Raw genomic sequence first — 24980 nt, forward strand, 5'->3', positions numbered from 1 at the left:
ACTGAGAATACAAAACGTCTTTATTACTTGAAGATAATTCATGTTAGAAACAAATGCCACTTAAAAGTGAAGCTATTTTAAATAGGAATTAAATTATTTTAAATAAATAGTAGATTGGATTAAGAAAATGTGGCACATATACACCATGGAATACTATGCAGCCATAAAAAAGGATGAGTTTGTGTCCTTTGTAGGGACATGGATGCAGCTGGAAACCATCATTCTTAGCAAACTATCACAAGAACAGAAAACCAAACACCGCATGTTCTCACTCATAGGTGGGAACTGAACAATGAGATCACTTGGACTCAGGAAGGGGAACATCACACACCGGGGCCTATCATGGGGAGGGGGGAGGGGGAGGGATTGCATTGGGAGTTATACCTGATGTAAATGACGAGTTGATGGGTGCAGCACACCAACATGGCACAAGTATACATATGTAACAAACCTGCACGTTATGCACATGTACCCTACAACTTAAAGTATAATAATAATAAATAAATTTAAAAATAAAAAAAATAAAAAAAATAAATAGTAAAAAATATTTAAATGAGACTTTTTTTCCGAAACTAAAAAGAATGGAAGTGGGTTTATTTCATCCAATATCCACAAGTATATATATTATGATTACAATTATGTACTCATTATTAGGACAAATAAACTGGTCATTGATATTTCTTACATAATTTTATGACAGCTGTAAGAGATCTTGATGTTTCATAACTGACTTTCACAGCTTGAACATGAAGTCTTTGGCTGTTGAGTCAATGATCATCAGTTTTCCAAGGGCTCACTTTATTCTTGGTGTGACGATCACTCCATAGTGTATCCCCTTTGTGGTGGACACACATTTAATTTACAGATAAAGATAGATCAACAAATCCCCTGATTTGCAATGACAGAACATGTGTGTTAATGGAGAAAGCTTGTTGACTCGGTACAGGTTCTGTAAATGATAAGTTTATTCATGAATATTTTGATGTTATGAGGGGTTTGGCTGTCTGTGGAATTCAAAATAATGTAGATTCAGGTGAAGAATATCAGATGATGAGGACTGCCTGGATATGTGTCACATAGGTTATACAAATAAAAAGTACTATATAAAACCAGCTCACAAGGGGTTGGGCACAGTAGCTCATGCCTGTAATCCCAGCAGTTTGGGATGCCAAGATGGGCAGATGACTTGAGGTCAGGAGTTTGAGACCAGCCTGACCAACATGGTAAAACCCCATTTCTATTAAAAATACAAAAATTAGCAGACATGGTAGTGTATACTTATAAACTCAGCTATTCGGAGGTTGAGACAGGAAGATTGCTTGAACCTGGAAAGCAGAGGTTGCAGTGAGCCAAGATCGCACCACTACACCATAGCCTGTGACTCCATCTAAACAAAACAAAACAAAACAAAAAAACTTGCGGAATATTTTAAATATAGTAGATGCTTTTATTTTTTTCTTCTTAAACATTTATTTATTTATTTATTTATTTAATTTATTTATTTATTTTTTGAGTCGCAGTCTCGCTCTGTCGCCCAGGCTGGAGTGCAGTGGTGCGATCTCAGCTCATTGCAAACTCCGTCCCCCGGGTTCACGCCATTCTCCTGCCTCAGCCTCCTGAGTAGCTGGGACTACAGGCGCCCGCCACCACATCCGGCTAGTTTTTTTTTTTTTTTTTTTGTATTTTTAGTAGAGACGGGGTTTCACCGTGTTAGCCAGGATGGTCTGGATCTCCTGACCTCGTGATCCGCCCGCCTCAGCCTCCCAAAGTGCTGGGATTACAGGCACGAGCTACCGCGCCTGGCCTTAAACATTTATTTTTAACAAATACTCTCATATCAATTCCTAGAACTGACCCTGAAACATGCCTGTAATGAGTACATAAAGCATGCTACCTGTGTCTCCTATATTTTATTGGGCTTATTATAGTAAATGCACAAAATTATAAAATACATAATTACTCAGCCAGGTCCCAACCCATCAAATCCCTTAACACTGTATCCTGGACTCTTTCTGTTCTCAGAGTAATAGTGAAGCTTGCCGCCATACATATCCTCCTGCTTTCAAAGTCAGAGGGGAAGAATTTCCTTGGAAACTCTCTGGAGTTGTCTTGCTTGGGTTTGTGTTTTCCAATAACAGCATAAGACATGACAATAGGTATCAGCTGGGAACTAAATTCAATCATAAATATTGACAATATGCTGAATGAGCAATGCCCGTTGAGATGAAGGAACAGAAGTTGCTCTCTATTCGTGCACTCATCAGGCTACAAAACAGAGAAAGACACTCCCTATAAAATATATTTCCAGCCGGGCGCGGTGGCTCAAGCCTGTAATCCCAGCACTTTGGGAGGCCGAGACGGGCGGATCACGAGGTCAGGAGATCGAGACCATCTTGGCTAACCCGGTGAAACCCCGTCTCTACTAAAAAATAAAAAAACTAGCCGGGCGAGGTGGCGGGCGCCTGTAGTCCCAGCTACTTGGGAGGCTGAGGCAGGAGAATGGCGTGAACCCGGGAGGCGGAGCTTGCAGTGAGCTGAGATACGGCCACTGCACTCCAGCCTGGGCTACAGAGCGAGACTCCGTCTCAAAAAAAAAAAAAAAAAAAAAAAAAAAAAAAAAAATATATATATATATATATTTCCAGTTTAAAAAGACCTAAATCATGGTAGGGTAGATTTGCTATTGGCTAGTAATTCTCCTCTCTGAGCCTTTTCCTCTTTTTCCCTGGAGAATACTGGGACCTCATTATAAACAACATTGATATTAAGCTTATCGTTATATGAGAAATAATCACTAGCAATGAAAGAAAAAGGATTGAATGGCAAGATCTTTAGAAATGGTATACAGGTTGTAGAAACAAAAACAGAAACAGAGGGGCCAATTCCAGTGACTGCATACAGGTTTAAAGCATATCAGACTAGATCATATTCCCACTTAACTAGGCAGTAGTCAAACTTCCCTCTTGAGGCTCCACTGACAAAGTAAATGTAGGAAATTTTAAGCAATTCAAACAAATCTCAAAACTGGTAAACATTTGTCAAAGTATACACTTAGAAAAAGAAAGGAAGTCAAATGCAGTAATTCCCTATTCTGACCATATTTTCCCATCAAAGTAGCCAGTCACCATGCCCTTTAGAGAGACATGCTGTGAACAACAATTCTTCTGTGGCCCTGACACATAGTCACTGAATTTACTGGAAATTATGGTTTTGATAGCTTCGGCCAATTTGGATACGGCCCAGGCAAAGTATATACGTAAGAGATAATGGAAAAGGAAATATAAGAATAATAGAGAGATTGTTGAAGACGGTTCCTATTGTCTGGAAACAAACAGCTCATTGAATAAAATATCTGAGCAATTTACATAAATGTACCTATAAACTCCAGGGCACCGTAGATATATAAAAGCAATAATAATAGTATATGAAGTAACTTTGAGTTTCCAGCGTGTCTATGAATATCATTATTATTGGCTTGCTTTCCATCTGGACATTACTTCTTTTGAACATAAGTTAAATTTCCAAAGTTTATGCACAATCATTGACAGAAAATGGTCACCCAGAAGCCAACATCTAGAAGGGGTTGGCCAACTAAAACACCATGCAGAATAGGATACAATGTCACTTAACTGAAGTTAATGGTTCCTGATAAGAACTCCCAAATCAGGTTAATGAATAAAAGATTTTCGCTTTCAAGGGATTTACCCCTATGGATTTATTCTTAACCATTTGGTACCTGCAACCTAGTGCTAGACAATAGCAAATACTAGCGGATGACAACATAAGTGAAAAAGAAGCAAAGGAATACTAACAAAACCTCATTAGTAGATGGTCATATTCAATCTAAGTTAACTTTAGTCATATGTGTTTCTGTGTTTAAGGCATTTTATTGTATGACACCTTTTGTCATTGTAAAAGCATTCCTCATTATGGAGGGAGGCGCTAAATTAATTGGGGAATACAATGTGTTTTAATATACAAATGATGTCATACATTCTTGCTTAGCTTTTTCTCTTCCTTATCCTGCTTTCTTCACTTTCCTGCCCCTGATAGTTCCTCCCCTTACTCTCCGAGTCACATAAATCACTTTAACAACCCCAGTTTCAGGCTGAGTTTAGGAAATAGTTATTAATATTATCTGTTAACACATGATAAACTGAGACTCAGAGAATTTAAATATTTTTTGTGAAATGATACAGTAGAAGGTTTGAAACAAAGATTTGTCTTGCTCCAAAAGCATATGCTTTCCAATAGATCTCATCTAATCCATTTCTTAGGTATCAGATACTATGCTCTAGTTATTAGGCCACTCGAACTAGTTTGAGAATTGCACTTAGATCTATCTTTTGCAATAAATTTGTTATATGTATTTGTACACTCCATATTTTCTTTAGCAAAAAGTAATGAAGGTGACTGTGCTAACACCTTTCTCCTATGACAACTTTTTTATTTGCTTTCAGGTACTCATCAGAGTAAATTTCTGAAAGTAGTCGAAAATCAGGTTGTGTATAAAATGCTCAATTAATTTCATGTGGCTCTTTAGGCAGGACATCTACTAAAAAGTGGTTAAACTGTACTTTTCATTTCTCTTAACAAATATCAGGAATTTTTATCCAAGTTCATTTTAAGTGCAAAATTTATTTTAAATATTACTGGTGGATATAGATTTAGAATCAAGGCTATTTTCCAGTATAGCGGAGTGGAAGAAAATTATGGTCCTGATCTGCAAACTAAAGACAGCTCTTTAGCACGTGTGTGGTGTTAACACAGCAGTAATTCTACACCAAGAGATATAGTCCATGAGCTTCCCCTATAGAGGAATTCCTTGGCTTATATGAAAATTGCTTCAGGTCTCCAGATACCCTGTTATCCTAGAGAAGATCCAACTTAAGATAAACATTCTATAGGCTTTTCAGAGCAAAACAGACTCTAGTCCCAGCCAGGATCACATCTCTGCCAGGTACATGGGAAGTAACAAGACCACCAGTTTAGAAGTCAAGGCCGTGCTGTCAAGGGACTTAGATACGTTTTGATGGCAGAAGATTAGGCATTTCTGACATTGCTTGGATATGACTCCAGACTTTTCAGTAGTAGAGTATGTATATGCATTCTGACCACTTACTTTCAGTTCTATTTTCAAAAATCACATTTCAGTTCCATTAAAAACTAACACAAGTTGAGGGACCACTGTAATATCTATAAACAGCAGCAATACCCACAATGAGCCATTTTCATGGGATGCAAGAGGGTCAGAGAGAGTGAGTTTGCAAATCTTGGAGCTAATATTCCCACTCTTTTTAGAGAAAACCATCAGAGTCACACATTACCTCTGTAAGATTTGCAGCTATTAGATAAACTACATAACATGCAACATTATTGGTTGTGAGGCAAGAACCTATTTACAAGGTTTAAAATTCAGGGGGACTTCTCAAAGCTTTAATATATCTCACTGTCCTTTGTGTTCCCACCTATGACCCATTTTCTCTGCTTATTCTCAAATATACCCATAAATTATAATAATTTTTATAGTGATATAGCACGCAACCCAGGGCCATGTACACAATAAATGATACAGAGTGTCAGATATACAGGATCACAGTAGAACAAATGGGGTCTTTGGAGACACCTGAGCTTGGGTTCAAATCCATTCTCCACAACTGACAAGCTATGTAACCTTGGGCAGATTACTTCAGTGCCTATCATTACATCTGTAAAATTAGGTCTACACTTCATAGTACTGTTGTGAAGAATTACTAACATACTCCTAGCATCAGTAATTATACCCTTGACCAACAGGTGTTAAAAAGCAATCACTCTCATATTTCATCATTTTATAGATAAAAACAGTGCAAGAGAGTTCTACACAGGATAAGTGAGCAGTCCAACTTCCTACAACTTGCCATGGAAAAGCTGACTTTAAAACCCAGATCTCTGAACTTCTTGTCTATTGTTTTTCTTTCATTCCACCACCTAGCTTCTTGTTCTTTTTCCATAAGAACTAACTACTTTATACAGTAAATAAGTCTGAATTATTATGACAGACTGTCCCCAGTCAAGAATACCACACATTGATCAAATTGGATGCAGACACCAAAAATTAAAGTTACTGGCTTGCCCTTGAAACCTAAAAAAAAAAGCTGGAAATCACAAAGTTGTTGTTGTGTTTTGGAGTTAATACAAAATTATTTTCTCATTATGGGCTAGAGTCAACAGAAAAATTATATGCCATCTGGGAAACACAAGAAGTAGGCTGGGTCATATGCTATAAAAATATTATAAACTCATATGCATTAAATTTAAAAATATAAAATACAAAGAAATCCTAGTCTGGATTTAATAACATTCTTAGAGTGTTATCAGTTAAATAATTATGAATAATTCATGATATGCTAAATTTAGAGAGTTCTATATCCTACTGAACTAATGAAAATTCAAGAGACAAAAAAACATGACTAATCCAAATATTAAGCTCTTCTATTACAAGCTTTGATCTTTGAAATCTATCTAAAAAGATCCCTTAGTGGAAGCTTAGAATCAGTCTCTCTCTAAATTGAAATAAATTGGATTCAAACTGTTCTGACCTTGAAATCTTTAACACAATTAAAAAGTATATGCCAAGCATCAGGTGTACATTAAAGAGGCAATCCAGACACTTGGAAAATAAAGTAAGAGCTCATTCAAAATTTCCCCTCAGATCATTGCAGTTCTGTGGGTTCGATGATGAAGTGTGGCTCATGGGGAAGCATAGGGGACATCCAGCACACCAGGTTTTGCCCAACAACTCTGCGAATGCAGAAACAGAGATAATTGTGTGAACTTTTGTTTTTGATAAAGACATCAGCTGAGAACTGCAGCTGCTGAAGTTTGACTCCCAGGTAACTCGCATGCCCACTTTAATGTGACTAAATAAACTCTACCTCTTCCTGTCGTCTCTGCCTATTGCTACAACCTGTTCGAAAAGAGAAAGCGGCTCCTACACAAGACAGTTGCTGGCACTTTGTCTTAGAACAGGCGAGCTGCTGATAGTTTCCTAATGATAGTCTCCAACCTTTGCAGCTCCACAATTTGGTCTCTTAAGAAACAAGTTCATCTGTACCATACATTCCTGCTTCTGATTACTGCTATTCATTTACTGTTTGTTTTTCAGGTTGTGCTCTATGAGGATTCAAGCATGATTTAAAGACAGAATTATCTTATTTTAATAATATTATTCTCTACCACAGGAGTGATGGTTAGGGAAGAGTGGTGCCATCAGACTGGAGCAGGAAGGCTGGAATGGGGAAGACATTTGGGGATGGTGGGGAATAACATGATACACCCACAGAGGCTGCCTTGGCACAGTCTTGAGGGTATGTGCTTAAAAATTCAAGGGCCATATATCCTATTCCTCTTTGTACCACTCAATTTTGTTTTTAAAGTTGGAGACTTGGGCTGGGTAGGGTGGCTTATGCTTGTAACCTCAGCACTTTGCGGGGCTGAGGCAGGCAGATTACTTGAGCTCAGGAGTTTGAGACCAGCCTGGGTAACATGGCATAACCCAGTCTCTACAAAAAATACAAAATTTAATCAGGTGTGGTGGCATGTGCCTATAGTCCCGGCTATTTGGGAGGCTAAGGTGGGAGGACTGCTCGAGCCCAGGAGGCAAAGGTTGCAGTGAGCCAAGATTGTGCCACTACGTTTCATCCTGGGCAACAGGATAAGGTTCTGTATCAAAAAAAAAAAAAAAAAAAAAAAAAAAGATAGAGGTTGGGCACAAATAAATACAAGTAGAAAATACTCATCTTTATATTTTTGTCTGAAGGTCTTAACATGGGACGTTAAATAGAACAGGTAGTCAAAAAATGCTTGTGAGATTGAACACTGAGCAGCCTAGCAAAGAAAACACTAGTCACAAGAGCTATAGCACCATCCTGCCCAAATATTATCCTACTAGACCCTTAGAAACTAGCCAGAGGTGATGTGTAACTGATGCCATACTTACATGCCAATAGACACCATCTACATGATTTCCAAGTACTTTATGCAACCTGATTTCTTCGCTAGTCTTTCTGTGCCTTAGTTCACACAAGGACTTTTCTTGTGAAATCTGTGTTTTGTTTTCGTCTTTGTTTATTATTCTAACGATTGGAGAAAGGTGAATTTTAGCTCAGACTATAACTGCCTAGAACTCCTGAATAGTAGGATTCAAATTTGCATGGGTTTTTGTTGTTTGTAGACAAACAGGGTCTAGTAGACAACAGGGTCTGATGAGTCCACAGCACTACTAGAACTGTTCACAATTTTTAAGTGATCTTTTAATACTAAACTTATGGTTTGGGGTCTTATTCGTAAAGGCTTGCAATCTAGTATGCAAGCTCTTCCCCTTTCAGCTTTCTTTTTATGGTCCAGAACCATCTAGGCAATGACAATAATAAAATTTTTTCAGTGTGCCAAGAACTGTGTTTCAACTGTGAAGATTTACCCACGAAGAATACAAACAGGGTCATTGGCCCCTTACAAAGATAGACATGAAAATGGATTCAATTCGTGCATGATAAAAAATCGTAGGAGGCAGTCACGGGGATGATGGTGAGAGGTTCCATGTAAGGAAAAGTGGCAAGGTGAGAAGAAGCGTAATTTGATCAAGGGTGTGGTTGAAATGTAGTATATTGGAACTGACAGAGCTGGCAGGGCAGTACAAGGTGATGGAGACAGCACAGGTGAGATCCTGAAGATTCCCGTGGGCCATGTTCACAATACAGGACTTTATTCTTTCTTGCCTTTTCCATGCTATCCTTTCTTACTGAGAGAAACAAACATCCCAGCAGTGGCCCTTGAGGACAACACTGTAGTGCTTATGGCAGTGGGATATCCAGAGTGGGTCTCTCTGGACAGAGGAGCAACCAACTTTTTCAATGAAAGACATCACTGATGCAAACAACACCTCTCATTTGTATGTCTTTTGTGGATTCATCAATGAACATTATTACTAACTTGTTAGTTTACTCTCTGTTGTCCCTAAAATAGATTTTAAGCTCCATAAAAATAGGGAAATTGCCTTTTTTCCCCCAGTGCTGATCTCGTAGTACATAAGACTATAACTGACACGTATGTATTTGTTTATGGATAAATAAATAGATGAATGACTTATATGTCAACATAAAAACACTTGGTCAGATATTCATTTTTAGAATATCACATAGGCTACGAATATAGTGTGTAGAATTTGGAGAGGGGTAAAAGGATGAGATATAAAATTGACAGATGAGGGTGACTGTGTCTATGGAATAATTTTTAAAAGATCCTATGGAGTCTCCAAAAATCCTCTCTTCTACAGACAGGTAGAGGAACATGGAGGAGAAAATTCACATATACTAAACACTCATGATGTGTCTGTTACTATGCCAGGTGTCTTTTAATACTTAATTTCATTTAATTCTCACAACAAAAACTAAACCACTAACATGTGCAAAATTCCAATTTATAGATAAAGAATCAGAGACTCAGAAAGATTTAGCTAAATGTACATGCTTAAACAGCTACATTCGAACGTAGATTTATACAACTTTAAAGTGGATGCCCAGTGGAAACCATGCCTGGCTGCCTCTGAAAACAATTGACAAACTATTGGTTAATCACTGTAATCTCGGTCCTAAGACCTGTCATTTCATTTCCACAAGGTCTTTGCTCTCATTTGTGCAAGAAATTACATATTATTGTTGGACATTGCAATTCCCATGTTTTCATTATGAGTAACATTCTTTGTAGAAGTAGTTGTCAATTTTTCTTAGTCACATTTTCCTAATATGTACCCTGGTTACCGTTTTTGGCCCTGCCCTCTCTAGGACCTTACAGTTGAGTTCACAGATGAGCTCCTTTTTAATCATGAGTCATACCTAGTTTCTCACACAGTCCCAACTAAAGAAGATAATTATCAACAACGTCAGCACATCCATTTGTGAGTAGCTTATAGATGAGTCCATAACTTAGTGCCAGTGGTCCAATATGAGAACTTCTAGAAAACTGCTCTCAAATCTCTGTGGTTGACAATCAGATCAAGGTCCTGGTATCCCATCCTCCCCTCCCAATTATGATCTCTCCAAACTGCAGTTCTTCTTCCCATCTCCTCCCCTGTTTAATTTGCCTGCTATGGTTTGGATGTGGTTTGTGTCCACCAAAAGGCATGCCAACATTTGATCTCCTTTGCAGTGGGGTTGGGAGGTTAGGACTAGTGGGAGGTATATGAGTCATAGGCGAGCATTCCTCATTAACAAATTAATGCCCTCCCTTGGAAGTGAGTGAGTGCTCACTCTTGCAGGAATGGATTAGCTCTTGCAAGACAGAATTGTTAAAAATGTGTGGCTTTCTTGGTTTCTTGTTCTTGTTTTCTTTCTCACCATGTGACTGTTTTGCACATGCCTGCTCCCCTTCCACTTTCTGTCATGAGTTGAAGCAGCCTGAGACCCCCACCAGATGCAGCTGTCCAATCTTGCACCTTCCAGGCACCAGAATCATTAGCCAAATAAACCTCTTGTCTTTATAAATTACACAGTCTTAGGTATGCTGTTATAGCAATACGAAATGGACTAACACAGAAAATTGGTACTGAGGAGTGAATTCTGAAAATATGAAAATGATATCTGAAAATGTGAAAGTGGGTTTGGAACTGGGTAAAACACACACAGGCTGGAAGAGTATGCAGGAGCAGGCTAGAAAAAGTCTGCATTGCCATAAATGGAGCAATAAGTGTGATTCTGATGAGGTCTCAGAAGAAGACAAAATGATGAGGGAGAGTTTGGAACTTCTTAGAGACGGTTTAAGTGGTTGTGACCAAAATGCTCACAGAAAGATGGACAGTAAAAGACATGCTGATGAAGTCTCAGATGGAAATAAGGAACTTATTGGGAACTGGATAAAACACTATCCTTGTTACACCATAGCAAACAACTTCGTTGCATCATGGTCATGCCCTATAGCCTTGTGGAATATAGAACTTAAGAGTAAAAGAATAGCATACCTGGTGGACGAAATTTCTAAGCAGCAAAGCTCAGGCTGCTGCTGCTTCTAACTGCTTATAGTAAACTGCTAGAGAAAGGGAAGCTGAGTGGAAAGATTTGGAAAATTTGTAGCATGGCCATGTGGTAGAGAATGAAACAGTATCTTCAGGAAAGGAATACAAGAATACTGCCAAGAGACCCTTTGCTAAAGAGAGTAGCATGGCTAAAAGGGAGCCAGGTGGTAATGGTAAGAACAACGGAGAAAAAGCCCTGAAGGCATTTTAAAGATCTTCTCGGCCAACCCTTCCCATCAGAGGTCTAGAAGTCTAGAAGGAAAGAATGGTTTCAGGGGACATGACCGGAGCGCCACAGCCCTGCGTTGCTGCAGAGATCTGCTACCCACATCCCAGTGATTCCTGCTGCAGCAGCCATGGCTCAATCTTCCCTAGATGTAACCATGCTGTCACTCTGGAGAGTCCAAGCTATAAGCTTTAGGAGCATCCACATCCACATTACTAATTTTGTAATGGGGAGCAGTGAAGGTATGTTGACTTCCACCTAGATTTCAGAGGATGTGTCAGAAAGCTTGGGAGCCCAGACAGAAACCTGCCACAGGAGTGGAGCTGCCACAGTTTTCACCATGGCAAAACCTAGTAGATTCCTGGAAGCAGGGCTGCCCTGGGGACCCCAGACTGCAAAGCCATTGGCAATGTGCAATGCCCACTTGAAAAAGCCATAGGCATTCAACTCCAACTGGCGAGAGCAGCCACATGAGCTGCACTCAGCAAAGCCATAGAGGTGGGGTTGCCCAAGGCCTTGGGAGCCCATCTCTTGCACCAGTGTGCCCAGGACATGAAGTCAAATGAATCTGTTCCAGAAATTTAAAATTTCATGCCAGTCCTGCTATGTTTTATACTTTCCTGGGTCCTGTCATTTCTTTATTCAGGCCTATTTTTCTATTTTTTTTTTTTAATTATACTTCAAGTTCTAGGGTACAGGTGCACAACATGCAGGTTTGTTACATATGTATACATGTGCCAAGTTGGTGTGCTGCACCCATTAACTCATCATTTACATTAGGTATGTCTCCTAATGCTATCCCTCCTGCTCCCCCCACCCCATGAGAGGGGACGTTCCCCACTCTGTGTCCAAGTGTTCTCACTGTTCAATTCCCACCTATGAGTGAGAACATGTGGTGTTTGGTTTTCTGTCCTTGCGATAGTTTGCTAAGAATGATGGTTTCCAGCTTCATCCATGTCCCTGCAAAGGACATGAACTCATCCTTTTTATGGCTGCATAGTATTCCATGGTGTATATGTGCCACATTTTCTTAATCCAGTCTATCATTGATGGACATTTGGATTGGTTCCAACTCTTTGCTATTGTGAAAAGTGCCGCAATAAATATATGTGTGGATGTCTTTATAGTAGCATGATTTATAATCCGTTGGGTATATACTCAGTAATGGGATGGCTGGGTCAAATGGTATTTCTAGTTCTAGATCCTTGAGGGATCGCCACACTGTGTTCCACAATGGTTGAACTAGTTTACAGTCCCACCAACAGTGTAAAAGTGTTTCTACTTCTCCACATTCTCTCCAGCAGCACCTGTTGTTTCCTGACTTTTTAATGATCGTCATTCTAACTGGTGTGAGATGGTATCTCATTGTGGTTTTGATTTGCATTTCTCTGATGGCCAGTGATGATGAGCATTTTTTCATGTGTCTGTTGGCTGCATAAATGTCTTCTTTTGAGAAGTGTCTGTTCATATCCTTTGCCAACTTTTTGATGGGGTTGTTTGATTTTTCCTTGTAAATTTGTTTAAGTTCTTTGTAGATTCTGGATATTACCCTTTGTCAGATGGGTAGATTGTGAAAATTTTCTTCCATTCTGTAGGTTGCTTGTTCACTCTGATGGTAGTTTCTTTTGCTGTGCAAAAGCTCTTTGATTAGATCCCATTTGTCTATTTTGACTTTTGTTGCCATTGTTTTTGGTGTTTTAGTGATGAAGTCCTTGCCCGTGCCTATGGCCTGAATGGTATTACCTAGGTTTTCCTCTAGGATTTTTATGGTTTTAGGTCTAACATTTAAGTCTTTAACCCATCTTGAATTAATTTTTGTATAAGGTGTAAGGAAGGGATCTAGTTTCAGCTTTCTACATATGGCTAGCCAGTTTTCCCAGTACCATTTATTAAACAGGGTACTCCCATTTCTTGTTTTTGTCAGCTTTGTCAAAGATCAGACGGTTGCAGATGTGTGGTATTACTTCTGAGGGCTCTGTTCTGTTCCATTGGTCTATACTCTGTTTTGGTACCAGTACCATGCTGTTTTGGTTACTGTAGCCTTGTAATATAGTTTGAACTAAGGTAGCATGATGCCTCCAGCTTTGTTCTTTTGGCTTAGAATTGTCTTTGCAATATGGGGCTCTTTTTTTGGTTCCATATGAACTTTAAAGTAGTTTTTTCCAATTCTGTGAAGAAAGTCATTGGTAGCTTGATGGGGATGGCATTGAATCTATAAATTACCTTGGTCAGTATGGCCATTTTCACAATATTGATTCTTCCTATCCATGAGCATGGAATGTTCTTCCATTTGCTTGTGTCCTCTTTTATTTCACTGAGCAGTAGTTTGTAGTTCTCCTTGAAGAGGTCCTTCACATCCTTTGTAAGTTGGATTCCTAGGTATATTACTCTCTTTGAAGCAATTGTGAATGGGAGTTCATTCATGATTTGGCTCTCTGTTTGCCTGTTATTGCTGTGTAGGAATGCTTGTGATTTTTGCACATTAATTTTGTATCCTGAGACTTTGCTGAAGTTGCTTATCAGCTTAAGGAGATTTGGGGCTGAGGCGATGGGGTTTTCTAAATACACAATCATGTCATCTGCAAACAGGGACAATTTGATTTCCTCTTTTCCTAATTGAATACCCTTTATTTCTTTCTCCTGCCTGATTGCCCTGGCCAGAACTTCCAACTCTATGTTGAATAGGAGTGGTGAGAGAGGGCATCCCTGTCTTATGCCCATTTTCAAAGGGAGTGCTTCCAGATTTTGCCCATTCAGTATGATATTAGCTGTGGGTTTGTCATAAATAGCTCTTATTATTTTGAGATACATCCCATCTATACCTAGTTTATTGAGAGGTTTTAACATGAAGGGCTGTTGAATTTTGTCTAAGGCCTTTTCTGAAAATATTGGGATAATCATGTGGTTTTTGCCTTTGGTTCTGTTTATATGATGGATTATGTTTATTGATTTACATACGTTGAACCGACCTTGCATCCCAGGGATGAAGCCACCTTGATTGTGGTGGATAAGCTTTTTGATGTGCTGCTGGATTCGGTTTGCCAGTATTTTATTGAGGATTTTTGCATTGATATTCATCAGGGATATTGGTCTAAAATTCTCTTTTTTTGTTGTGTCTCTGCCAGGCTTTGGTATCAGGATGATGCTGGCCTCATAAAATGAGTTAAGGAGAATTCCCTCTTTTTCTATTGATTGGAATAGTTTCATAAGGAATGGTACCCGCCTCCTCTTTGTACCTCTGGTAGAATTTGACTGTGAATTCATCTGGTCCTGGACTTTTTTTGGTTGGTAGGCTATTAATTATTGCCTCAATTTCAGAGCCTGTTATTGGTCTATTCAGGGATTCAACTTCTTCCTGGTTTAGTCTTGGGAGGGTGTATGTGTCCAGGAATTTATCCATTTCTTCTAGATTTTCTAGTTTATTTGTGTAGAGGTGCTTATAGTATTCTCTGATGGTAGTTTGTATTTCTGTGAGATTGGTGGTGATATCCCCTTTATCATTTTTTATTGCGTCAATTTGATTCTTCTCTCTTTTCTTCTTTATTAGTCTTGCTAGCGGTCTATCAATTTTGTCGATGTTTTCAAAAAAGCAGCTCCTGGATTTATTGGTTTTTTGAAGGGCTTTTTGTGTCTCTATCTCCTTCAGTTCTGCTCTGATCTTAATTGTTTCTTGCCTTCTGCTAGCTTTTCTATTTTGGAATAGGAATGTTTACAAATGTCTATACCACCATTGTACTTTGGAAGTAAGTAACTTTTTTTTTTTTTCGTAGACTCAAAGCTGGAAGAACTTACCTTCAGTCTCAGATGAGACTCTGGATTTTGGGCTTTTAAGTTGGTACTGAAACAAGTTAAGACATTTAGGATTATTGAATGGAATGGCAGTAGTTTGCATGTGAGAGGAACATGAGATTTTAGATTCACCAGTGGATTGCTATGGTTTGAATTTGGTTTGTTCCCATCGAAACTCAGATCAAAGTTTGATCCCCTTTGTGGTGGTCTTGGACAATGAGGTCTATGGGGTGGTGTTTGGGTCGTAAGTGCAGATCCCCCATGAATGGATTAATGTCCTCCCTGGGTGTGAGTTCTCATTCGTTGAATAGATTCATTCCTGCAACACAGGGTTATTTCTCTCTTGCTTCCTCAGTTTCTATCTCTTGCTTCCTCTTTCATGATGTGATCTCTTTACAAACACCTTCTCTCCTCTGCTTTCTGCCATTAGTTGACACAGCCTGAGGCTTTTACCAGATGCAGCTGCCCAATCTTGAACCTTCTAGCCACAGGAATCATAAGCCAAGTAAACCTATTTTCTTCATAAATTAACAAGCCTCAGGTATTCTATTATAGCAGCACAAAATGCACTAAGATGTACTAACAGTGTACCAGGATTTCTCCCTAGGTCCTTACTCCAAATTTTTGACATGTACCTTATGATATATTGCAACTCTACTTTAGGACCAGAGTTCTATCCGAAGCCAACTCTGTTTTATGCTATGGTCTTGTTGCTTTCTCTTCCGTGGACCCAGATCTTGATCCCTACTTCAACCTAATGACTGGAATGCCATCTCCGTTTCCACTTACCTGCCTCACTACTGAGTATCAATTGCCTTCTGCATTCCTTGCCATGGTGCATTACTTATCCACTGGGATTCTGGGATCGTGTAGTAATGATTTCTGTTTCTTCCCCAAATATTTATACTCCCTTCTCTTTATAACATTATCGCTGAGATGTGACTGACAACTCAGAATGTACATTTCCTTCCCTGCCATCTTCCAATGAGTTGGAAATGTAGAGCAATTTTGTCTAATATATACGTAAGAAATGTATGCTGCTTCCAACCCAGTTCATAAAATCTCCACAGTGCCAAGTGATATCACCATCCAGAGTAACTTGGTCCTGTTAAAGTGACAGAACCTCTGCGAACTTGTGTCCTTGATTTACATTTTGAAGAATAAAGCCCTCTATTTATATGGGTGAAAAGCAAGTCTCTAGTCTATTAGGTTCAGCCTAGGGTGTGCTTTGGGGGTTTACAGCTTTACTTAATAATACAACTTTAGTTAAATAATACATACTACTTTTTCCAAAAACCACTGAGGCCAACATGTTTTTTCAATTTGTTGAGCTTATGACCTTCTGAATAAACACTGTCCCACAGATTCCTCAGCCTCTCTGGAGTCTGCCACTGTTATCTGGTCCATTCTGCAACCTCTGCCTCACTCTCCTAGACTGATATGAAGCCAGGCTCTGGTTTTCTTCCCCTGTGGGTCAGTTTCATGTTGACTTCAGCTGGGTCCCATACCCTATGCCATTTATCAAGCTATAGCATACTGAAAGATATTTAGAAACCCTATACTAGTTAGTGGGAAACATGAGGAAACCAATACCTCCATGGCCACAAGTCTGTGAACACTCTGTCCAAGCCGTCCACCCTGAGAGCTGACAGTTGACGATGCATTCCACCAAGCAGGGAATGCTCATTCTCTGGGGCTTCTCCAAATTACGCTGCAAATGGAAATGAAACACAACTTTATTGGAGGACTCACTCTTTAGTCAAATCACTGTCCTTTCGCGAGAAAGACTCTCCTTTACTCTGTGATACTAACCTTTCCATATTTCAGTGGGGAAATATATCCTTTCTTATATAAACTGGTGACAATCATAGAAAATGATTGCCCTTCGATTACCAAATAAAAACTTGTCAGCCCAAATTTCTTTTTATAAAATCCTAAACTCCATTAGGCTGCCAGGAAAGCAGAGGTGTCTCATTACACAGAGATCTGTCCTGTTGTTCAATCAGCAAGGAACCAGAAAGACACTTTAATACCAAATTCAGGCACTTTGTGCTTCTGAATAGGCCAAAAGTACATAGAGGGCCAACACAGAAAGCCAGCTAAGCTAGAAAATAAATAATATGGGGATAAAAATACAATCAGAAACCCATCTGAAGTGCATAAAAAAGCCTGGGCTAAAAATACAATCATGGTCATAACGATGGGTCAAGTTGATGATACAGTTTATTTTTTTTTCTTGTCCTCTCTGAAACCAGCATCTTGGGAAATGGTAAAATTTTCTAATGGCCAAGGTAGCAGAGGTCTTCGTGAAAGAATAAAACACCTGAGAAACACAGAAAGAATAATAAAAAATTCTGCTCTAGGAATAACACACTATTTGCGTGCTTACTTAGGAAAACTTGGACATTCAATGTGTGTTATATGTTAGCAATACCCTCACCAAGCTAAAATTAATGATTACAGTACAATGACTTGCCAAGTGGGTGAAATGGATATTATTGTAATGAGACATATAATCTGTCTGAGATATATGGATATTCTAGTCATGTTAATAATTTGAGATTTTTAAAAACTGATATTTTTTACATATTTATCAGGCATATGGTATCTGGAAATCACAGAAACTGACTTTCTGTTAATGAATAGTTTATATATTTTTGTTTCAAAAGAAAATACTCATTACATACACTAAATAAACAATGCTCACCTATTGGGAGTTGTAGATTAATGATTTTTTTTTTTTACCCTGAAACAGTCAACTTCTTTAGAGGCTGATTAAACAAAATAAATGTCAAAATAAATCATGGTATACAGCACTCCGCCCTGGATCAGCCAGTTTCAGAATTTGACCAAATGGAAATCCATTTCAGATGTTCTGTTCTTAGGATTGGTGACATAGTCCGCAACTGCTCCGTTGGTTTAAAGAGCATGAGCGTGTTGTGACAATACTTAACAGAGCGAAGTCAGGATAGGTGACAGAGGTTTGTCTTGTTTTAATTCCCACTGATGTATTCCACCTCTCTTAAGAGAAATGCCACCAATTTTCATTTTGCCAGTTTGTTAAAGAAGTTTCTGGGGAAATGTGAGTTAACTGGCGCCCTTTTTCCAATTTATTGAAAGATTCTTTCAAGTGATTCTTGAAGTGTGATGGTATCTTTACTTCTATTAAACTGCCTCCACAGTGGTTTTCGTTTACATGTTAGCAAGAAAATGCCAAGTTCTTTGGAAAAGTTCTGACTATAGCTTTTGTCTGAACTCCATATAGTTTGGAACAGAGGAAAAAAAGGAGGGCAATAAAATTACAAACATTCAGAACCCATTAATTTGAAACTTGGTAGGGATGCATTTTAATGTAGGTTGCAAAGAAAAATCTCTGCTATTTATCCAAATATTATCTGCTTAAGCAAACTGACATGATTCTGTAATGGCAAGTATCCATGTTCGTCTTCTATGCAAGGGACAGTATTATCACATATGCAAATGAATCACCTGTCCAATACAAAAGAATCATATTTAAATATTAAAGTCACCCCAAGGTCAACAGTTTGGCAAACAAGTACAGTTAAATAACATTTTACAAGTAATAAAACATATATTTTTAATGAACCCATTTCTCCACTACAAAAATGACCTTTCCCAGTCATTTTGACTAAATTCAAAACTAGTGAGCTATAACTGTACTATACTGGCACCCTTTACTCTAACTGAACCTAAGCTGAGATGAGAAGAAATTAGTCTGTTATCTATATTGGACCTCATGGAACTGCAGACCAATATTAAGAAAAACAAGCCTTGGATGTGAGATATTAATATAAACACATTACCTGCTCACATTGGTCCATGCTGACTGGCTTGCCATCACTGCGCACACAGCTTAGTAGGCGGGTCCTGACGCCTTGACCACAGGGTGCATTTTCACTCAGCTGGCATGTGCTCCACTCTACAGGCATAGGATCACCCATACTGAGTTTCAAAATTATGGCCATGTGAGCAAAATACAACAGATCTTTGATTATCTGCATTGGTGGAGGATAGTCCACACATAATCCTAAAATCATTTCCAGGTAGCTTTGGGAAGCATAGTGCAATGCCTTTATTGCAAAACAAAAACCAAATACACAAAGAAAAGTGAGTTACCTGCTTAAATTTGCTTTCCAGAGATAAAGAGCCAAATGGTTTGTTAGAAACCATCTCATGGTTGTGTGAAGTAGAAGAGGAAGTATACTAACCAGGATGGTGAAGAAAAACCACTTTAGAATCAACTATTTGTTTAGGATAATTGAGAGAAAAAACAACCCAGAAATGATGCCAGTTGCTATGGTCCAGAAGCTTGTGTCCCCCTGCAAAATTCATATATTTAAATCGCAACCCTCTAGGTGATGGTATTTTGAGGGAGAACCTTTGGGAGATAATTAGAACATGGGAGCTGAGCGCTCATGAATGAAATTAGTGCCTTTATAAAGGAGGCCTAAGGGAGTTTGTTTGCCCCTTCCATCCCGTGAGAATGTAGCTAGAAGGCACTGTCTGGAGATACAGGCCCTCCTCACTAGATGCTGAATCTAGTAGCACCTTGATTTTGGACTTCCAGCCTCCAGAACTATAAGAAATACATTTTTGTGTTTTATAAGCTATGTAGCTTTTATGTAAACTTGAAAATGTTTTCAATACTAAATCCAATCATTTAAACCATTTAGTGCATTTGATACAGAATAGTTAAAAGAGATGCTCCAGGAAAGAAAGAGGGAAAGGCACATAAAATTGCATGGACTGTTACAGAAACTATATTTTTTTCAAATTATTCTATCATGAGAAAAAGTTTTACAGATTTGGCTAGTCATATTACAAACTAGATGGTGAAGAATTAGAATAAATTATCCCATAGTTAATTTGCTTTTGCTTTTTTTCTTTTTTTGAGACTGAGTCTCAGTCTGTCGCCCAGGTTGGAGTGCAGTGGAGCAATCTCGGCTCACTGCAAGCTCCGCCTCCCCGGTTCACACCATTCTCCTGCCTCAGCCTCCCGAGTTGCTGGGACTACAGGTGCCCGCCACCACGCCTGGCTAATTTTTTCTATTTTTAGTAGACACGGGGTTTCACCGTGTTAGTCAGGATGGTCTTGATCTCCTGACCTCGTGATCCACCTGCCTCGGCCTCCCAAAGTGCTGGGATTACAGGCGTGAGCCACCGTACCTGGCTGTTAATTTGATTTTTAAACAACTGTTATTTTTGGTGTCAGTAGAAAGGAAGACCCTTGATCATACAAAAACTCATTAAGGAAATTTTCCATATTTGGTAGATGATCTAGTAGTTTAATAGGAATAGAATAGCAAACCCATGTATAGTAAAATCAGTCTTTCAAAGATATGCTCTTCCAATAAAGCAAGTTTTATTGTATTTCTGAAACAGTACTATAAAAACCAGAGATCTTTTCTCTAAAGAAAAAGGACAAATACACCAGGTCATCTTCACCCATGAAGACAATCAGACAGCCCCACAGAAGTCACTATGAGGTTTTCCACAAGAGAAATCTCAGCAGTCAACGTGGCTGTGGTGAGGATTTTTTTTTTTTTTTTTTTTTTTTTCCAGAAAAGGCAATTACCTTGCCTCTGCAGGCATGTGGTGGTTTGGTTGTCAGTATTGAATTCAATGCTGTGACTTAACATGGTTCCACATTTTGCAGCATTTTGGAATGTCTGCTGCTGCAGGGAATGGCAAGGAGCAGATCAATGTAACCATAACAGTCCTCTAGTTTTAGACACTGAGCACTGTGGTGCCTGGAAAAATGCTGAGCAGTGGCCAAACAGCTAGACTTGATGTAATTCCCAGTGCCTCGAAAACATCCCTGACCAGCCAGTCCTAGCATTCATTCTTATTCAGACCCATACAGAAAGTACATCACAAGCTCAGTTTTCTGAAATAATAAAAAGCAGGAAAGAGCCAAATTCTATGACAGTATGATTCCATTTTCTCTCAATGGTAAATTATTCTCTCCTAGTTATTTTTGTTGTTTCAGTTTATCATGGCTTAAATCAACATTTTTCTGAAATGTTGCCAAATCTTTCTAAGCTTCTCTTACTACAGAGATTTTATGTTGCTGTAAACATAAAATTGGCCTTGCTGATTCGACAGGCCAAGAGTGAGCACTTCTTTCTGTGAGGGGATACTAGAAACATCAAGTCCTCAGCCTTTTATGCAAGACACTCACACATTCTACTCTCCATTCTTAATCTTGAGAATGAAAACACACACAAAAATTCTCTCATTAGTCAATGTTCAGGGAAAACGACAAGGTCATAGATTTCAGCTGTACCTGTTAGATTGTACTGGAACTGGAAGCAATTTTCATTAAGGAGGCAAGGCTGCACCTGTGAGTCTTCAGCACAAGTCCTTGAGCTCAGTGATGGTCTTAGCAGGTGGCGAGTTCTTCTCTGCATTGTGTGGGGATCGCATGACTATTAAAATCAGAGTAGGAAAAGTTAACTGTGGGCAATTTATTTGATAAATTATATAAGATATACACATATAAGTAGGCATATATATAACAATATAGGCAATAGATTATCTGGAGGGTTAAACATATTACTTAGAAAATGAAATCATTCTGTGATTTCTTAAAAACTGTTTTTTTTCCACCTGACAATTCTTTGGTTTTTCCTGTGTTACCTCGAAGGCTACATTTCTATCTCCCATATATAATTAAACACACGGAGACTATTTCTATCATTTAAACTCACACTGTACTCTCAAATAGTCTGCAACAATGTAAGAGATCCATATATTTTGAATGTTTAAATGCTTTAAGAAAAAAAAGGAAGACACTGCCCTGTGACCTCAGATAGTCTAGTCTAATAAAAATAATCACACAGAAAATTTTCATGAGAAAATCATTTTTTAAACACCAGAACACGGAGATATAGAAAGGGAATTATAAAATCAATATTGCCAATACACTAGAACCTTCTTATTTGGGGATGCCTTTGGTCCACAGAGCATGGACAACTGTGCGCTGTTGCCTTTCTGGCAAAATTAATGTGAAAATGTGAACTCCAAAGATATCCTGCAAATATCATGATACCTGTGGCTCCACGTGTCCTCCTCAGCTCCTATAACACTCTTGACTCAGCTCCTATAATAGCCTCAGCTCCTATAATACTCTTGACCCAGGTCAACTGGCCTGCCAGATTTCATCTAGCTGGTCTACCCATAGTGGGGCTTCAAGCTCCTCCTACTCGAACAATCTTCTTTCCACTGTCCTCCAAATCCTATTCACCATTTTCAGAACACTAATCAAGCCTTACTCTTCTCACAGTCTTTTATCTAACAATGCCAGGTTCTTCTCTTCCTTTTTGAGCAAACTTCCACCCATCCTAAGGGATAGTCTGTATACAACTGCTTCTAAACACATACATGTGTATCCTCGTGTGCTACCTTTCTTTACGTCGACATTCTGTTTCTTCATTGCCCTGCCTCTTACTTTCTTTACAAATTCTTTTAGGGCATGTCGAATGATGGTTTCTACTTCTCAGGTCACTCCTTGAAAGTCTTGATATCAACTATATGTTGCAATTTTTCAACAAATACTATTAAACATGTTGACAACGTGTAATCCCGGACCCCCAAATCTAACAAGGCCCATAGATTCTTAAATCATGGGAGAAATAAAAGTCTCTGGATTAAGATAATCAAATCACCATTTCTATAGGTGAGACATTTTATTTGGTTTTTATTCCTATTCCCCTTTCAGATATAGTAATAAAGAACAAAACCTATAAACTGAGTCTTGGCTATGAATCAAAATTATTATGTTGGATTGCACTAAAATATGCAAAAAGTATGCCACAATTTTTTCTTTTAATTGTAAAAGTTTGAACCATTGATACACATTCACCATCCATGTGATTTTGTATTTGGATCTGTCAGTACTTATAAAGTAATTTTATACTGAATTGAATCAAATTGTCTCTAGATAATCAAGAAAGGCCCATGAAACCAAGCAATTATTCTTAATTATCTGCACATGCATTCCATGCTAAATGCTTACCGATAATTTATTACTATTTTACCAATTAATTTGAATGCTTCTTCTCATGTGGCAGAATAATAACAAATGATTTGTCGATAAAATAAAATGAAAGAATCTTGGTAGATGCTCCTGATTAGTGCTCTCCTGCATTTCTATCTTATAAAGTAATCAATTAATGTCTGAAACAAGTGATTACAGGTAAAGGCTTAGGTACCTGCTTAGTCTAAGCTATCAAGTAAAAGAGAAAATAAAACATACACACATCAATCAAATTACTATGTAACCTTGAACAATTCGCTTCTATACTCTAAACCTTAGTTCCTCATCTAAACCTAGATGAGACAGAAGAATGGGGATGGGATGAAACTTGACGAGATTTAAAAATTTTCTTCCTCGGATCTCACAGTCCATATGTGTCTAAGTCTGATGGGTATAGTTCTAAAATATCTTCTTGAGGCTCATCCACATTTCATACCATACAGTTTCGGATAATTACATATTAATATAAAGAAAACCAACACTGCATCTTACTCCCCTACTAAGTTACTTCCCATAGAAACAGGCAAAGAGGATTGCATGGGTTCATGAGCATGATTCAGCCTCGTCTCAGGCAGTATTTTCACACTTCATCTTGTAAAAATTCTCCTAGTGCTGCTAACAAGTGATAGATTACTGTTTCTCCTTATTTCTTTCTAATAGATATTTATAGAAAGTTTAATGTTAGTGTTTTTATCCTTATTTGTTTCTCTCTATTAGCTGTTTATAGAAAGTCCATAAAATAATGAATTATCCACAAGAGAGATGGAGGAGGGTGAGGATAAGTAAAAAAGAGAAGAGAAAGGATGTTTATATCTATCTGGATGATTTCTTTATTAGATCAAGACTCTTCAAATACAATTCTGGATCTTCTCTTCTCTAGAGTAATTATATAAAGACATATTGTCAATTTCCTGCATATAGAAGTGGGAAAATGATGTGTGAATAACTAATCAAAAGTCAACTTTGGACCAGTTTTATTTTTAAAAAATCAAGGTTATATAGCTAATGTTTATTTGCTAGGAAAGATGATCCAGTTAGAACCTGTTAGTGTCTAGTACAGAAATCCCTTCTTGAGACTAGTTTTTCTAACTTACTACTTTTGTAAAGCAGCATTTACCTTAAAGTTCAGTCTTCCCTTATGACGTTATGCCTTCACACATTTTGTTATCTCTAGAAGCAAAGCCTTTTGCCTGACTTAAATACTTGTATTCATATCCCTCAAGATGAAATCAGATGTCCTTTCTGTGAGCCTCAATTGACTTGCTTGGACCCATAATAAATGGAATTGCCTCATCTAGTAAACATTTCTGTTACATGTATTTATGTTTGTGCATTCCTTCCTATGGGCAATTTGAGAGCCAAAGTCTTAATTTTCTTAGACATTCTGTGCCATGTACTGTGTCTGGTATAGAGCATACAAATAATAAATGTTTGTTATGTGTAATAATTTGGTTCTTCAAGGGTAATATGACTATATTTTTGTAAGCTGCCATTAGGGACAAATGGCCAAGCCTGGATTATGATCATATTGTCTGAATGTAAGAGTTTCCCATAGCTATGTATATCTGATGAAAAGAATATAATATTTTCTCTTTTCTCATAACATTTCCTATAAAATCTAGATGGCATTTTCTAGAAAAATAGAATCCGTCAGGAAATTAATAAAAAATATACATAACTGAGTTTTAATTTACTCATATAAAAGATGACAGACAGACAATTTAGATAAGACATTTTAAATACATCTAAACAAAGAGGTATAACTTGATGTTTTTCTCATTATCACTGAACTAGTAATAATCAGAGTTTAATAAAACTTGTGATAAATCCAATTATTTGTGAATTTAAATCACTCT

At 38.1% G+C, this 24980-nt stretch overlaps 1 protein-coding gene across 1 annotated transcript in view; it reads right to left on the reverse strand.

Moving 5' to 3' along the window:
• Positions 1 to 24980, reverse strand: part of THSD7B (thrombospondin type 1 domain containing 7B) — a 790054-nt gene that overhangs the window by 41003 nt on the left and 724071 nt on the right. Inside the window, exons 17-19 of the mRNA XM_050750933.1 lie at positions 21373 to 21514; positions 18890 to 19005; positions 16659 to 16776 (exon numbers count right to left, since the gene is read on the reverse strand). Of these exons, the coding sequence (XP_050606890.1) occupies positions 16659 to 16776; positions 18890 to 19005; positions 21373 to 21514 (376 nt within the window). The remainder of the gene's footprint in view (positions 1 to 16658; positions 16777 to 18889; positions 19006 to 21372; positions 21515 to 24980) is intronic.

The sequence above is a fragment of the Macaca thibetana genome, chromosome 12, assembly GCF_024542745.1.
Source record: "Macaca thibetana thibetana isolate TM-01 chromosome 12, ASM2454274v1, whole genome shotgun sequence".
Lineage (NCBI taxonomy): Eukaryota > Metazoa > Chordata > Mammalia > Primates > Cercopithecidae > Macaca > Macaca thibetana.